Here is a 17,514-nt window from a genome sequence, read left to right on the forward strand (position 1 = left end):
GAACCCACCTGTGCTGGAGGTCGTGACTCCTAAGTCCGCAGAGCGGGCAGAATTCCAAGCAAGGAGAGCCTCGGGAAGCAGCCTTTCACCCGCCTTTTGCTTCCCCCCCACAAAACTGTCGGACTCACGCTCCCCTCCCCCAGCCTGCTCGGGCCCAGCAGAGCCTCCAGGCCCCGCCCCACTCCTTCCGGCCGTGCGGGGTGGGTGCCTCTGGCGTCCCGGACTTCGCCCGGTGTTCGGGCGTGAGTCCCCCATACAGACGGATTGGGCCGGGGCACTCTGCAATTGCCTTTATTTAACAGATTTGAAGCAATGAGCGCAGGGATGACAAAAGACAGGCCCATAAAGCTATACTGCGTGTAAAACCTGGGTCGCCTGCCTGCCATTTCAGTGCTCCTCCCGAGTCCCCCAATACACTTCTATTTATGGTGGTTTATCGAGGTTTACTAGAACTAAAATTCTACTACTTTCTACCACTTTCTTGAGTTTATGGACGTCATATACCTCTCATTACTTTACTCCCATTGATTCAGCGGAGTATCTTAAACCCAGGGACCAGGTATAGTGCTACATACAGTGAGCACTAGAAGGGAATAAGCCATTAGTAGTGAATGCGTAAAAAATTAAGAACAATATATATTACAAAGAAGAACCAAAAACTATACTGAAATAGTATGTGCAATGGAAATCCAAGGCAGAGAAAAAAAAATCGAGAGTAAGAACAACAACAAAAAATCAAATGCATATGTACTGAAAATGGGAAATTGTGCAGTATTTATTCGAGATTAAAAGCATTAACCTAACGTCAAAAAAGCAATAAAGGAATTGATTTGTAGAAGTCAGGATCAACACAAGAGGAAGAAGCCTCTGCACTTTTGCCCTGGAATTCCTTCTGCCATTAATGCTCTTGCTCCCCACTGGTTTATTTGGAAAACTACTCATTATTTTTGACTCAATTTGGATAGTACCTCCTCTGTGAAGCCTTCTCTGTCTTTCCCACATAAGTTTGTATTATTTTTTTCCCTGGCTCCACTGTCTCCAATGGATCTCATACAGGCCTCAAAAGTACCACTTATTCTGGATTATAATTACTCTTTCAGCATGTCTTTGTACTCTAATGAATAAGTAGCTTCTTGAGAGCAAAAACTTGTATTTTTCATACTTGCTCTCCACGCACATAGCCTAACATGTCTATATATTTAATAAATATTTGTTGAACAATTTCTAGAACCAGTGCATAAACAAAAGGACATCCAGAGTGTGAATCTAACATAAAGAGGAAAAACTAAATAAAATGAGAATCTAGATTTAGTCTGGCTGATATTCATTCTTGCAATAAACATTAATGAGTGCCTACTGTATGCCAGGCACTGTACTAAGCTCTGGGTGTAAAATGATAAACAAAGTCCAGATATAGTCCTTGCCCTTATGCCCTTATGTTTACAGAAAAAATGGGAGTTCCCCATGCAGGTGAGAAAATAAAAAATAAAAATTTTTAAGTAGAAAGAACAGCATGATCCCATGTCCTGTAACAGGAAGATCATAACTGTAGCAATTAGAGTTAATGAGCTCAGTAAAGGTAAGCTGAAATCAACACAAAGTATCCAGAAAACTGAAGAGGTTGATTGATACACAACACCTGTTTGAGTCAGCAAAAGAAGCAAGCTTCCTTAATGATAGTAACCAACATTTTATAAAATGTGCACTATATGCTAAACACTGTGCTAAGTGTTTTATAATAAACATTTAAGGTATATCATTATTTGTACTTTAAGGGTAAGGTAACTGAGGCACAGATAGGTTAAGCAATTTCACCAGAATCACATGGCAGTTAAATTTCAGAGCTGAGATTCAAGCCTAGGAAATCTGGCTCCAGACTCTAGGGAGTCTAGTTATTTTACTTTCAATAAAATATAAATTTTACTTGTAATAAAATAAAAGGCAGATATTTTACTGTTTCCCGTGTGTGTCTGTGTGTGTGTGTATCAGGTCACATAGTGTATGGCACAGACTGGAACTTCTTAATATTTTTACAATGAATGAATAGCTGAATAAAAACAATAGGTACAAATGTGCCAGAAAATAAAATAGAAAACAGTAGTATCTGGGTCCTTTTATGTTCCAGCCACACCAGCTGTTCCTAGAACATACCAAACTTGTTCCTGTTCTGTTTCCAAAATATAATCTGCTCATGTATTTGTCCCTGATTGTACTGCTAACATTCAGGATCAGAGTTCGGCAATTTTTTTTTTCTGTGAAGGGTCAGCTAGTAAATATTTTAGGCTTTTTGAGTCACAAGCAGTCTCTTTCTCCAAGTATTAAATTCTGCCTACATAGAGTGAAAGAAGTCACAGACAATACATGAATGAATGAGTATGTAAGTATGTTCCAATAAAAGTTTATTTACAAAAACAGGCAAGAGGCAGGATTTGCCCTGTGGTCAATAATTTTTAGATCATTTCTCTGGGCCAAATTATTACCATCTCTTGCATGGACTACTGTATTAAATGATGTCTGAGAGCCATCATCTTTGACTAACATTTACACCTTGGTTTTTTTTTTATTTTTTATTTTTATTTTTTTTTTTCTGTTACACCTTGGTTTTATCAGCATCTTAATGAAGCTTTAGTGCTCTCTAATCATATTTATAACCTTGAGTTCTTGACATGTGGTTAAAACTGTGTGTTAATTGTGATTTTGAACTTTGATTTGTCAAAGATGGTCTTTAAAAGAACTAACTACTAGTGATCTTTGAAGGAGTTTAAAGAAATAAAGAAGGAAATTTTATAATAAAAGTAGTGACTTTTAGCCAGAAAATAAATATTCTGGACACAGTGCAATGTTGAATTTGGCTGAAGCTTTGGTCTATGACAAGAATTCTGCTATGTACTCTATAGAGAAACAAATAAATGCTAAAAATTTTCAGAAATCAGCTAGACCATGTAAAATTTTCCTCACCTACTCATGAACAAAAATTTGGTAAAGCTTAAGGGTATATTCATTTGTGTCTGGGGATGTGAACACTTCTGACTCGGGATATGAATGTTTCTGACTCTGAACAGAAATGTGATTCAGCATAAACTCAGTAACCTGTACAATTAATTTTGTGGTGAAGAAGTATTAGTTAGGACTCATTTGTTAAAAGTTACCAAAACCTACCTGAAACTAACAAGCAAAAGAGAGAAATGTATGGGAAGATAATAAGGTGTTTCACAGAACTCAAGAAGGACTGGAACAACCAAAACTTTTTAAAAAGCAAGATACAGTTAGGTCTCAAGAATGGTCAAAACCAAGGAATCGAATGACATTGACGGTATCATTCTTTTATCCCTATTCTTCCCTGAACATTTATCTGGTCTGTCTCTCTCTTTCTCTCTCTCTCTCTCTCTCTCTCTCTCTGTCTCTCTCTCTCCCTCCCTACTCACTCTCTACCTTCCTTTCCTCCCCTCTCCTCTCAAGCTTTATTTGTTTCCTAAGTCCATGTAACAGTAGATATGGTTACTGATACCTTCCTAGATTTTCATATTACAGCTTCAGCCACTGAAGAGAGACACTAAGCCAGATCAGGTCCTATGAAAAGCAGATGCCGAGACAGAGTTACAAATCTAGAGATCTACCACGGGTAATGGCTGACAAGATAAAGAGGAGATTACAGCACAGTTCTCTGGAAGTCTCAACCACCCCAACTAGGAGCTCCAGAGCAGAGATTGCTGATTACAGGAATCCTATGTTAGGCAGAAACAGCCCTAGTACACCTCTTGTGCTCAGAGATTGGCTGGAGATGCCTGGAAAGGGAATGGTCTTGGATCAAATGATGCAAAAATATCTCAAAAGTGCTCCAGCTGGAGACTGTTAGCTGACTCCACTCCTCATAGTAGGTTTTCTCTTGAAAGATCTGAGAGGCACTTCCTGGTTGTCATAGGCCTTTATGGTCCCATCTCCATAAATCTGTGAGGGATTTATTTGCCAAGTTTGAGTCTGGTGGTCATCCAAGTACAATCAACTGTAGCTAGGTAAGTGATGTAACATATAACAAAGGATAATTTTTTTCAGTTTGCCTGGGCTGAGGAATTCTCTGGGATGTGCTAAAACCACAACAGTCCTGGGCAAACTAGGATAGTTAGTTATTTTAGTAGTACCCATGTTAATAGGGGTGGAAAAGTTAAAACCATCCAATAATATCCTACATATACACAATTGTACTTTACTGCATTTTATGGAGGAAATTCTATATGTCGTGGTTTTATTGGATTAGGAGATTTTATAAACGTCTCAGGAAACTTCCCTTGAAGATGACAAAGGTTTCATACTTTATTTCTTCCATGCTGACTCTCTTGTGAATTTGTACATTCTTCCTCCATCTAGACTGCTCCTCTCACTGGAACCTCCCTCCCCTCACCCTTGTCATCACTGTTAGAAATGTTTCTTACCCGTTGCTCTGGTTTCCACATGGAATTATTTCTCTAAAATAAGATTAAATCATATAAAGAATGCCAAGCACCTATCTTAGGACATGACATAAAACAGGGGCTTGTGTCAGTCAGGTTCTTAGCTACATGCAACAGAAGCTGAATCTGACTGATTTAAGCAGAAAAAAAAAAAAGTTATGTTGGGAATGACACTAGACTAGCACTCCTGCCATTAGAAAAATCATGAAGCTGCATATAATATGCAAGGAAACTGTTTAAAGATATTGAGCAATAGTCAGCACATGATTATGATCCCCAGGAAAAGAGAAACTCACAAATTAAGCCCCAAGACTGCCTCAGCTCTTTTCCTGCTGACAATTTTCTGATCCCAGCATCAAGAGCTGGATTCCAAGCTGAGATTTCAGTCTCATTGAATGGAGGAGGCAAAGATCAGAATTCAGGGTAGTTGAAGCAGCTGAAATGTATGAAGCAACGCATTAGAGAAGACAATCTGTGCAGATGTTGGGGTTTCCAGCAAAACTTTAAAAAGAGGAGGAGTTATAGAACTTCTTGATTTCAAGACTTACTATAAAACTACACTTTTCAAAACAGTGTGGTATTAGAGTAAGAAGTAACAAGTCAATGCAGTAGCTCAGAATCCAGTAATAGACCTCCATATATATGGTCATGTATTTCATTGGTTTTCACTTTCTGTGTTGAAATAATTACCCATTCACAGGAAGTTTCAAAAAAATACAGGGACAACTCATGTATCCTTTACACAGTTTCCTCTAATGGTAAAATCTTGCCTTACTCTAGTATAATATTAATCCAGGAAATTTACATTGGTACAATCCACAGAGCATATTTTCATTTTGCCAGTTACACATGCACATGTGTGTGTAGTTCTATAAAATATTATCACATGTGTAACTTTATATAATGACCAACACAATTAAAATATAGAAACTTTCCATTACCACAAGCTTTCTCATGGTGCCCTTTTATAGCCATACCCACTTTCTTTTTTCCTCCTCAATTAATATGTTCTCCATCTCTATAACTTTGTCATTTTTATTGTTGAGTGGTATTTCATGATACGTATGTATCAGAGTTTGTTCAACCAATAACCCACTGAGGAACATTTGACCTGTTTTCAGAATTTTTCTATTGTCAGTGAAGCTTCTATGAGCATTCCTGTACATATGCATTTTGTGGGAATACAAGTTTTAATTTTTCTGGCCTAAATGCCCTGGGTTATATGCTAGTTGCACGTTTAATACTTTAAGAAACTACAAAACCATCTTCCAGAGTGGCTGTACCATTTTATATTCCCACCATCAATGTATGAGAGATCCAGCTTCCATGCAATCTTTTCAGCATTTTGTATTGTCAGTATTTTTTATCTTAGATATTTTTTATGTCACGTATTCTGACAGGTCTGTCTGTAGTGATATCTCATTGTGATTTTAATTTGCCTTTCTCTGATAATGAATCATATTGAATATATTTTCATGTGCTTATTTTCTATCTGTATATAATCTTTGGTGAAAAGTTTCTTCATGTCTTGACTATTTTCTATTTGGATTATTCAGTATTATTTATGGTTGCATTTTGAGAATCTTTGTATATTTAAGATGCTAATTCTTTGTTAGATATGTGGTTTACAAGTATTTTCTCCTACTCTGTTATCTTTTCATCCTCTTAAGACAATATTCTGCAGAGTAAAGGTTTTGAATTTTGATGAGTCCAAACTACTAATAATTATATGGATTGTGCTTTAGATGTCAAGTCTTGGAAACCTTTGCTGAGCCCTATATTCCAAATATTTTATCATGTTTTTAAAAAAAATTTTATAGTTTTGTGGTTTACATATTTTTATTGTACTTTAGGTTGTGGGGTACATGTGCAGATCATGCTGGATTGTTGCATAGGTACATACATGGCAAGGCGGTTTGCTACCTTCATTCCCCCATCACCTATGTCTGGTATTTCTCCCCTCCTTTTCACTCCCCACCCTCCCCACTTCTTGCTGTCCCCCCAGCCCCACCCAACTGACCTCAGTATGTGATGCTTCCCTCCCTGTGTCCATGTGTTCTAATTGTTCAACACCTGACAATTAGTGATAACATGCAGTGTTTGCTTTTCTGGTCTTGTGTCAGTTTGCTGAGAATGATGGTTTCCAATTCATCCATGTCCCTATGAAGGGCATGAACTCATTGTTTTTTATGGCTGCATAGTATTCCATGGTGTATATGTACCACATTTTCTTTATCCAGTCTATTGTTGATGGACATTTGGGTTGGTTCCAGATCTTTGCTATTGTAAACACTGCTGTAGTCAACGTAAGTGTGCATGTGTCTTTATAATAGAACAATTTATAATTCTTTGGGTATATACCCAAAATGGGATTGCTGGGTCAAATGGAATTTCTATTTCTAGGTCATTGAGGAATCTCCACACTGTCTTCCACAATGGTTGCACTAATTTACACTCCCACCAACAGTGTAAAAGTGTTCCTATTTCTCTGCATCCTCTCCAGCGTCTGTTGTCTCCAGATTTTTAATGATCGCCATTCTAACTGGTGTGTGATGTTATCTCAATGTGGTTTTGATTTGCATTTCTCTAATGACCAGTGATAATGAGCATTTTTTCAAGTTTGTTGGTCTCCTATATGTCTTCTTTTGAAAAGTGTCTGTTCATGTCCTTTGCCCACTTTTGAATGCATTTGTTTGTTTTTTTCTTGTTAATCTGTTTTAGTTCTTTGTAGATTCTGGATATTAGCCCTTTGTCAGATGGGTAGATTGCAAAAATTTTTTCCCATTCTGTTGATTGCCAGGTCACTCTAATGATTTTGTCTTTTGCTGTGCAGAAGCTCTGGAGTTTAATTAGATCCCATTTGTTATTTTGGCTTTTGTTGCCATTGCTTTTGGTGTTTCAGTCATGAAGTCCTTGCCTATGCCTCTGTTCTGATGGTTTTGCCTAGGTTTTCTTCTAGGGTTTTTATGGTGTTAGGTCTTATGTTTAGATCTTTAATCCATCTGGAGTTTAGTTTAAAGTGTCAAAAAAGGTCCAGTTTCTGTTTTCTGCACATGGCTAGCCAGTTTTTCCAACACCATTTATTAAACAGGGAATCCTTTCCTCATTTCTTGTTTTTCTCAGGTTTGTCAAAGAACAGATGATTGTAGATATATGGTGTTGCTTCTGAGGCCTCTGTTCTGTTCCATTGGTCTATGTCTCTGTTTTGGTACCAGTACCATGCTGTTTTGATTACTGTGGCCTTGTAGTATAGTTTAAAGTCAGGCAGCAAGATGCCTCCAGCTTTGTTCTTTTTGCTTAGGATTGCTTTGGCTATGAGGGCTCTCTTTTGTTCCATATGAAGTTTGAAGTGGGTTTTCCCAGTTCTTTGAAGAAGGTCATTGGTAGCTTGATGGGGATAGCATTGAATCTATAAATTACTTTGGGCAGTATGGTCATTTTCACGATGTCAATTCTTTCCAACCATGAGCGTGGAATGTTTTTCCATCTGTTTGTATCCTCTTTTATTTCATTGAGCAGTGGTTTGTAGTTCTCCTTGAAGAGGTCCTTTACATCCTTTGTTAGTTGTATTCCGAGGTATTTTATTCTCTTTGTAGCAATTGTGAATGAGAGTTCACTTTTGATTTGGCTCTCTATTTGTCTATTGTTGGTGTATAGAAATGCTTGTGATTTCTGCACATTGATGTTGTGTCCTGAGGCTTTCCTGAAGTTGTTTATCAGTTTAAGGAAATTTTGGGCTGAGACGATGGGGTCTTCTAAATATACAATCATGTCATCTGCAAATAGAGACAATTTGGTTTCCTCTTTTCCTAATTGAATACCCTTTATTTCTTTTTCTTGCCTGATTGCTCTGGCTAGAACTTTCAATACTATAGGAAGTGGTGAGATAGGGAATCCTTGTCTAGTGGCAGATTTCAAAGGGAATGCTTCCAGTTTTTGCCCATTCAGTATGATATTGGCTGTGGGTTTGTTGTAAATGGCTTTTATTAGTTTTGATACATTCCATTGATACCTAGTTTATTGAGGGATTTTAACATAATGGGCTATTAAATTTTGTCGAAGGCTTTCTCTGCATCTATTGAAACAATCATGTGGTTTTTGTCTTTGGTTCTGTTTATGTGATGGTTACTGTTATAGACTCACATATGTTGAATCAGCCTTGCATCCCTGGGATGAAGCCTACTTGATCATGATGAATAAGCTTTTTGATTTGCTGTTGTATTCTGTTTGCGAGTATTTTATTGAAGATTTTTGTGTCGATGATCATCATAGATATTGGCTTGAAGTTTTCTTTTGTAGTTGTGTCTCTGCCCGGTTTTGGTATTAGGATGATGTTGGTCTCATAAAATGTGTTGGGGAGGATTTCCTCTTTTTGTATTGTTTGGAATAGTTTCAGAAGGAATGGTACCAGCTCCTCTTTGTACATCTGGTAGAATTCGGCTGTAAACCTATGTGGACCTGAGCTTCTTTTAGTTGATTGGCTATTAATTGCTGCCTCAACATCAGCCCTTGTTATTGGTGTATTCAAGGTTTCAACTTCTTCTTGGTTTAGTCTTGGGAGACTGGAAGTCTCCAGGAATTTATCCATTTCTTCCAGATTTACTGGTTTGTGTGCATAGAGTTGTTTCTAGAAATCTCTCAAGGTAGTTTGTATTTCTGTGGAATCAGTGGTGATGTCCCCTTTATCGTTTTTTTATTGCATCTATTTGATTCTTCTCTCTTTTCTTTTTTATTAGTCTGGCTAGTGGTCTATCTATTGTGTTGATTTTTTCAAAAAACAAGCTCCTGGATTTGTTGATTTTTTGAAGGGTTTTTGTGTTTCTATCTCCTTCAGTTCTGCTCTGATCTTAGTTATTTCTTGTCCTCTGCTAGCTTTTGAGTTTTTTTTATCTTGCTCCTCTAACTCTTCCAATTTTGATGATAGGGTGTCGGTTTTAGACCTTTCCTTCCTCCTCATGTGGGCATTTATTGCTATGATGTTCCCCCAGACACTGTTTTAAATGTGTCCCGGAGATTCTGGCATGTTGTGTCTTCATTCTCATTGGTTTCAAAGAACATCTTTATTTCTGCCTTCATTTCATTATTTATCCAGTCAACATTCAGGACCCAGTTGTTCATTTTCCATGAAGTTGTGTGGTTTTGAGTTAGTTTCTTAATCCTGAGTTCTAATTTGATTGCACTGTGGTCTGAGAGACCGTTTGTTATGATTTCCATTCTTTTGCATTTGCTGAGGAGTGATTTACTTCCAATTATGTGGTCGATTTTAGAGTAAGTGCAATGTGGTGCTGAGAAGAATGTATATTCTGTGGATTTGGCATTGAGAGTTCTGTAAATGTGTATTAAGTTTGCTTGGTCCAGATCTGTGTTCAAGTCCTGGATTTCCTTGTTGATTTTCTGTCTCGTTGATCTGTGTAATATTGACAGTGGAGTGTTAATGTCTCCAACTATTATTGTGCAGGAGTCTAAGTCTCTTTGTAGGTCATTAAGGACTTGCTTTATGTATCTGGGTGCTCCTGTATTGGGTGCATATATATTTAGAATAGTTAGCTCTGCTTGTTGCATTGATCCTTTTACCATTATGTAGTGCCCTTCTTTGTCTGTTTTGATTTTTGTTGATTTAAATTCCATTTTATCAGAGACTAGGATTGCAACTCCTGCTTTTTTTTGCTCTCCATTTGCTTGGTAAATCTTCTTCCATCCCTTTATTTTGAGTCTATGTGTGTTGTTGCACATGAGATGGGTCTCCTGAATACAGTACACTGATGGTTCTTGGCTTTTTATCCAATTTGCTAGTCTGTGTCTTTTGATTGGAGTATTTAGCCCTTTTGCATTTAATGTTAATAATGTTATGTGTGAATTTGATCCTGCCATTTTGTTACCGGTTGGTTGTTTTGCTCTTTGGTTGGTGTGATTTCTTCATTGTGTCATTGGTCTTTACCATTTGGTTCTTTCTTGCAGTGACTGACACTGGTTTTTCTTTTCTGTGTTTAGTGTTTCCTTTGCTTCCTTCAGGAGCTCTTGTAGAGCAGGTCTGGAAGTGACAAAATCTCTCAGCAATTGCTTGTCTGTAAAAGATTTTATTTCTCCATCACTTATGAAGCTTTATTTGGCTGGATATGAAATTCTGGGTTGAAAGTTCTTTTAAGGATGTTGAATATTGGCCCCTCACTTCCTTCTGGCCTGTAGGGTTTCTGCCGAGAGATCTGCTGTGAGTCTGATGTGCTTCCCTTTGTGGATGACCAGACCTTTCTCTCTGGCTGCCCTTAGCATTTTTTCCTTCATTTAAACCCTGGTGAATCTGACGATTTTGTGCCTTGGGGTTGCTCTTCTAGAGGAGTATCGTTGTGGTGTTCTCTGTATATCCCGAATTTGAATGTTGGCCTGCCTTGCTAGGTTGGGGAAGTTCTCCTGTATAATATTCTAAAGAGTGTTTTCCAGCTTGGATTGATTCTCCCCGTCATCTTCTGATACACCGATCAAGCATAGATTAGGTATTTTCACATAATCCCATATTTCTTGGAGGCTTTGTTCATTTCTTTTCACTCTTTTTTCTCTATTCTTGCCTTCTCTTTTTATTTCATTGAGTTGATCTTCAATCTCTGATATCCTTTCTTCTGCTTGATCTATTCAGCTATTGAAACTTGTGTATGCTTCTCAACGTTCTTGTGCTGTGTTTTTCAGCTCCCTCATGCCATTTATGTTCTTCTCTAAGCTGGTTATTCTAATTAGCTTTTTGTCTAACCCTTTTTCAAAGCTTTTAGTTTCTTTTCATTGGGATAGAACATGTTCCTTTGATGCAGAGAAGTTTGTTATTACCCACCTTCTGAAGCCTTCTTCTGTCAATTTGTCAAATTCGTTCTCCATCCAGCTTTGTTCCTTTGCTGGTGAGGAGTTGTGATCTCGCGGTGGGGGAGAGGCATTCTGGTTTTTGATGGTTTCATTCTTGCGCTAGTTTCTCCCTATCACCTTGGATTTATATAGTTTTGATCTCAAGTATCTACTTGGGGAGGTGGCCTTTCCTTTGTCTGCCTGCAGAGGCGCTGCTGGGCTGCCACAGATTCAGTGGAGCTGCTGCATCTTTTATTTACTCAGGAAAATTAGTCTGGCTTCTGCAGTGGCGGCTTCCCTTCCCCCCAGTGAGCTCGAATGTTGCTGGTCGCTCTCTAACTGATGTTCTGGGTGGGAAACTCTGGAGTGAGAGTTTTTTAGCCTGCTGGCTTTGTGCGGGGGTGGGGGGAACCCATCCTCCCATATGGGCTGTTTCCCTGTCTTTGGTTCCCCTTCTTTCTGGGGGATGAGTGGCTCTGTCCAGCCGCCTTTCTTGCTTTCACGTCAGCCAGTGCTTAAGCCTAGATCTATGCTGAGAGCCCTGGCACAGGCCAAAGCTGCCATTCTGCCCTGTTCAGGAAGTTCTCTGAGGCTTTTCAGCCCCATGAAGATCTCCTGTTCTGTGGGTTGTAGAGGGCTTGGGTGGAGCTCTGTATCCGAATCAAAGTCCCAGAGTGGGAGATCCCCCGGTTCTCTGGTCGGTTGCATGCACCTCCTGGGTGAGGCAGTGCCCCACTGTGGTTTATACCCACTGTCCAACCAGACCCACAAAATGAATCTGGTACCTAGTTTGGAATTGTGGAGACCACTCAGCTTCTGTGTCTCTCTCACCAGGAGCTGCTTTCCGGAGCTGCCTCTTATTTGGCCATCTTGGGATCCTCCTTTGGTTTACATTTAAGTCCATTATCCATTTTCAGTGACTTTTTTTGGTAAAGTTGAAACTTAGGTTGTGGTTCATACTTTTGCCTATGGATGTTTAGTTGCTCCAGGACCATTGCTTGAAAGGCTATACTTACTTTTTTTTTTTTTTAAGTTGCTTTTGTAGATTTGTCAAAAATCAGTTGGGCAAATTTGTGTGTGTCAGTTCTGCTTTTTTGTATTTGGTTCCATTGATCTAAGTGTCTATCCCTCTGCCAATACAATGCTGCCTTATTACTTTAAGTTTTTATATCATCACCAATGCCATTGAACAGGGAAAGTCTCTTAAACCACTGAAAGTTGAAGTAAATGAACCTCAAACTCTACCTCATACCATAATCAAAACTCAACTTAGAATTAATCATAGACCTAAACATAAATGGTGAAATTGTTATGCATAAAGAGGAAAACATGGGAGAATATCTTCATGATCTTGTGTTAGGCAATTATTTCTCAAAATAGAAAAAAGCCATTAACCATGAAAGTTTAAAGTGATAAACTTCATTAATATTAAAAGCTTCTGCATATCAAAGACATTGTTATGAAAATGAAAACATAAGCCATGAACTAAATACAAAATATTCATAATATATATATCTTAGAAAAATCATGTATCTATAATACATATAGAACTCTTAAAATCAAACATAAAAAGCACAAACAAGCCCAGTTAGAAATGGGAAAAAGATTTAAACATATACTTACAAAAGAAGATAAATGAATGGCCAATAAGCACATGAAAAGATGTTCAACATCATTTACTCTTGAACTGATGGAAAAGTGAAATCACAAAGACATAGCACTTCACACAAGCTATAACAGTAAAAAAAGAATGATACTGCCAAGTGTTGATGATGCTGTGAAACATTTTGAGTTCTCATACATTGCTGATGGCAAAATAAAATGGCACAATTGCTTTAGAAAACTGGTTAGCAGATTCTTACAAAGTTAAACATACACTTTCCCTATGACTCAGTAATACCGGTCCTAGATATTTACCCAAGAGAAATGGAAATATATGCTCATACAGTCTTCTGCACAAATTTTTAAAATAGCTTCAAACTGCAAATAATTCAAAACAGGCAGATTGATAGTAAACTATATGTCCATAAAATGGAATACTACTCATCCATATAAAATAATTACTCAACAGCAACAAACACAGATGAACCTCAAAAACATTATACTCAGCTAAAGAAGCTAGACACAAAAGAATACATACTATATGGCAATTTATGTAAAATTCTAGAAATTGCAAAATTAAACTATGCTGGTAGAAAGCAGAATAATGATTTCCTGGGGTAGAGGGGTTGTGTATTTACTGGAAAGGGTAATGACAAAACCCCTTGGAATGATGATAATGTTCTGTATCTTGATTGTGATGTTGGTTACACAGTGTATACATTTGCCAAAACTCATTGACCTATATAGTTAAGATCTGTACACTTAACTATATATAAACTATAGTTGACTAAAATTAAGTTGGAAAAAACAGATATTTGCTGGTTAACAGAATTATCGTGAATTGTGGAGAACCAGTCATGGACTGGGCATCCAGGACCACCAACCAAAAGTTCACTGCACAACTGATGTGATGAGGAAATCACTTTTACTACCACAAAGAACTAGGTCCAACTATATATACCAGTGCTACTTCTATAACAGAAAGTCAACTTTATTGCAGCCAGTAATGCCGATGGCTGCCACTTCTATGCTGGAAACCCAATTTGCCAACTATTATTATTGTTCACAGAGACAGCATGAGTGCAAGAACATGCCAGAACAACTAAGTTTTGTGATCAAACTCTGTCACTATCATTATCTTCCATTTATTCTCCTTATGTTATTCTGAATAGTTATTGTTTTTAACTTTTGTTTTAGCAAACATTTTATGCACATCTTGTATTATAAGTGGCTTAAATACATTTTGGATTTAAGTCAAGAAATGCATACAACAAAGAAATATATTCTAGTCATCAAACCATATTAATTTTTTTGTCATATTACCTATTACATTCTTTCCATCTTACTGTTGATGAGGCAAGAACCCTGGGCTCTGGAGTCAGACAAACATAGGTTTTAATCCTGGTCTACTCACATTGTCTACTCAATCCTTCTTGGATTTTCCTTTATTCGACCACTCTCCCACTTCCATGAGTTTCCTTCTCCCTAAACATTCCTCTTTGCTTCAACTATTTCTCACAAAATGAGTCAGGCTACATCATATGCCAACAGGAAAAATTGTGTCTTCAGGAGTCTGTAGGCCAAGTTACCAAATGATGTCCTCTCCACTCTGCTAGTCAGGATATCAGCAAAGATCCCCTCATTTCAGTATGGTCAAAGATTTATTTGGTATTCAGTGTATTACCAGAAGTGCTTGGCCCAACTTCTCTAGTGTGACTGACTTCCTGAGCAAGGGACTCAATGTATCTGGGACTTCAGAGCTGCCAAAGGTATTCAAGGGTCTCTTCATTTATACCCTATCTTATTGCACAACATCTATGCATCTGGGAAAGGAACTTCACCAACAGAGCAGTGGAGAAGACCCTGAGATGGGTGGCCTACCCATGCTTTTACTACAAAGTCATAGAAGCCAAAGGCTACCCCCAAAGGGCAGGCAGGTGGTCCCCACTATCAAATCAATATCTTGGGTGGTCCTCACTGTTAAGTCAGTATCTTTGGAGTATAGGGTCACTTCCTCTAACAGGCATTAAGGTCAATAGGCTTCATATAGAAGCAACTTCAAACCAACACCTGTGCTTGGTAGAGCATGATGGACATTCAGAAAAAACCTCACTCTGCACTTTTCACTCTCTAAAGTAAGACTGTTGGGGCTATAAAGTACATGTGATGCAAAGTATAATAGCCTGAGGACCAACAAGAAATTATAATATCACTGCTTTTAGAAAATAGGTTCTAGTGGTGCTAGGGCATGTTTCATCCCTGAAGGATTGTTGTTATTGAAAGCAAACCACTACCTGCAGTTAAAGTGGGAACTCCATGCTGTAAAATCAGTGTCATGTAAGTACTGCATGCTAATCGATTGTGCCACTGAAGCTCTAAAAAAAAAAAAATCGGTGTTAACCAGACATCCTACACTTATGTGATTTGTCTTAGAGTTTGAGCTCCATAATTCACTGTATTAGGAGCTTATTCTGGCTGTGTCCCTCAACTTTGCACAGCCAGCCCCAACTTCATTCTGTAGTGGAACCCAAATAGGATCCTGTCTATTGGAGCCATGTCTGCTAACTAAAAATAAAAATGGAGATACGTAGGGCATGACTTTGCAGTACAGGATGAAAATGCTGCAGTTTGTGCAGAAAGCAGTACTTATACAAATTTATACAAATTAAGAATTAAAAGAGGAGGAAATAGTAATGTAGATCATCACAGTCCTGGAAATGACCTTGATAATTTGAACTTAAACACCCATATACTTTCAGGGTCCCCCCTCCAAGTTACTTCATATTTAAGAAAAAGTCTCTGAAAATTTTAAATTATCTGAAGATGATAGTTTTAGCAGTAACTTCTTGAGTCAAGTAGACCAACAGATGGGTCTATAGGTTTGCAAGCAAAGACCCAAGTGGGACCATAAAGAAACACTTATAACAGATATCCAGCATTCATTAAGGAATCTTAATTAAACCACTGCCTTTGTTAGAACTTCATACATATGACATTGCATTTTTCGTCATATATTAGGATTGCTTTCCTCAAATATATGGTATCAAGAGCCAAGAGAAATATCAACCAATTGTTTTGGAATCCCCAGCTAGGCCAAACAGAATCCTGTATCCTGATTCCCATCACTGAGCCTCACAGGGGGGCTGACTTTGGAGGTACAGCTGATTTGATTGCTGTCACATCCTTACCTATATGCCTGTGGCCTTACAGACCTCTAGAAACTTCAAGGATACTGGGCCAAATCTCACAAATTATTGGACCGTTCAGGCACTGAGGCTATAAAAGTAAATAATTTGTTCAGATTACCTAGGATCTTCCCTTCTTTATGGCTATTGCCCTCTATGACTCTATTTATCCATGAACTTCATTGCTCCTTAGAATCATTTTCCTGAATTAGTGTCCTAAATGAAAGTCCACATTTTTTTTCAACAGAAGGATGGGCGCTTTTCTGAAAATGAGCCATAACATATTAAAATGCAGTTACACAAAGTATGTGAAGATACCTTATTTAAATCATTTCTTAAAATTGTACAATTTTAGAGGTAAAGGAACTTTATGCACTTTTTATTGAACTTGTTTTGATTTAGTTAGGCTCTCTCATTTTACAGATGTGGAAACTGATACTCAAAAAAAATTATGAACACTTTTGCCCCTGTATTCACCTGTTACCAGTTACTGCTCTATCTGATGCTGTTTCTGTCTTCGGTAGAACTCACTGGCCCTGAATTTTTCGTTTTAGTTAGAACTTGTCATTGCTTTCTTTTGGGTCCAGAAGCTAGTCCAATATGCATCAGAAGAACCTGCAGGTGACTTACTTTATTTCCAGTTGCTCTTGAAGAGACAGTTTTGCTGATCTCTGCATTTCAAAACCTATCTAGTACCAGACATTTCGTGAAGAAGATTAAAAGCTCTAAGTGAAACAAAATTGGGTTTAATTAATAGCTGTGTAAGCTTAGTCAAGTTACTTAACCTCTCTGTGTCTTGGTTTTTGCCTCTGTGAGGTAAGATTAATGACACACATCTTGCAGGATTAATGTGTGAATTAAATGAGATAATGAATGTAAAGCACCTGGCTCATATTTAGAGCTTAATGAATCATTGCAATTTTTCTTATCTATTAAACACAATGTTGGGAAAAGCATTATTTGGCTTTTTAAAAAACATTCCTTGTTAGATAGGAGGCTGCTTATTTCCTTTTTGAGTCTTCAGTGCAAATAAAATTGTGGGAAAATATGCAGCAAAATGGTTTATTTCTGGGATTTGTCTAAGAGAGTTCCTCAGCTACTTCAGCAATTCGATTAATGTGCCTCTTCTTTCTGGGGATTCATCTGTCATTTATTTACAATGAGTTTCCTTTTTAACTAACTACTGTGCACCAGGTAATCTGAGTGTACCTACAAATCTTTTAACAAAATTGTTATACAAATAATGTATGTTTTAGATGAAAAACTAGAAATTACAGAAAAACACAAATGAAGAAAAGTTAAATACTTTTACCACTTTGCTACAGAAACACACTATCTATCATCTACCTACCTACCTACCTATCTATAGCTATATAATCTACATTTGCATCTATCTATGTATCTATGTATCTATGTATCATCTATCTATCTATCTATCTATCTATCTATCT

General features: G+C 37.7%; 1 protein-coding gene across 3 annotated transcripts in view; it reads right to left on the minus strand.

Annotated features, from left to right (window-relative positions):
- TMLHE (trimethyllysine hydroxylase, epsilon) overlaps window positions 1-303 on the minus strand; it is a 164,146-nt gene extending 163,843 nt beyond the window's left edge. Inside the window, exon 1 of one of the 3 annotated variants that reach the window (XM_032265296.1) lies at window positions 9-303. In XM_032265296.1, the coding sequence (XP_032121187.1) occupies window positions 9-255 (247 nt within the window). In that variant the 5' untranslated portion in view covers window positions 256-303. The remainder of the gene's footprint in view (window positions 1-8) is intronic. The other 2 variants (XM_032265294.1, XM_032265295.1) reach the window with 2 other exon arrangements.
- Between the last annotated feature and the right edge of the window lie 17,211 nt (window positions 304-17,514).

Source organism: Sapajus apella, unplaced genomic scaffold, assembly GCF_009761245.1.
Source record: "Sapajus apella isolate SASKATOON/1434 unplaced genomic scaffold, GSC_monkey_1.0 scaffold149, whole genome shotgun sequence".
Lineage (NCBI taxonomy): Eukaryota > Metazoa > Chordata > Mammalia > Primates > Cebidae > Sapajus > Sapajus apella.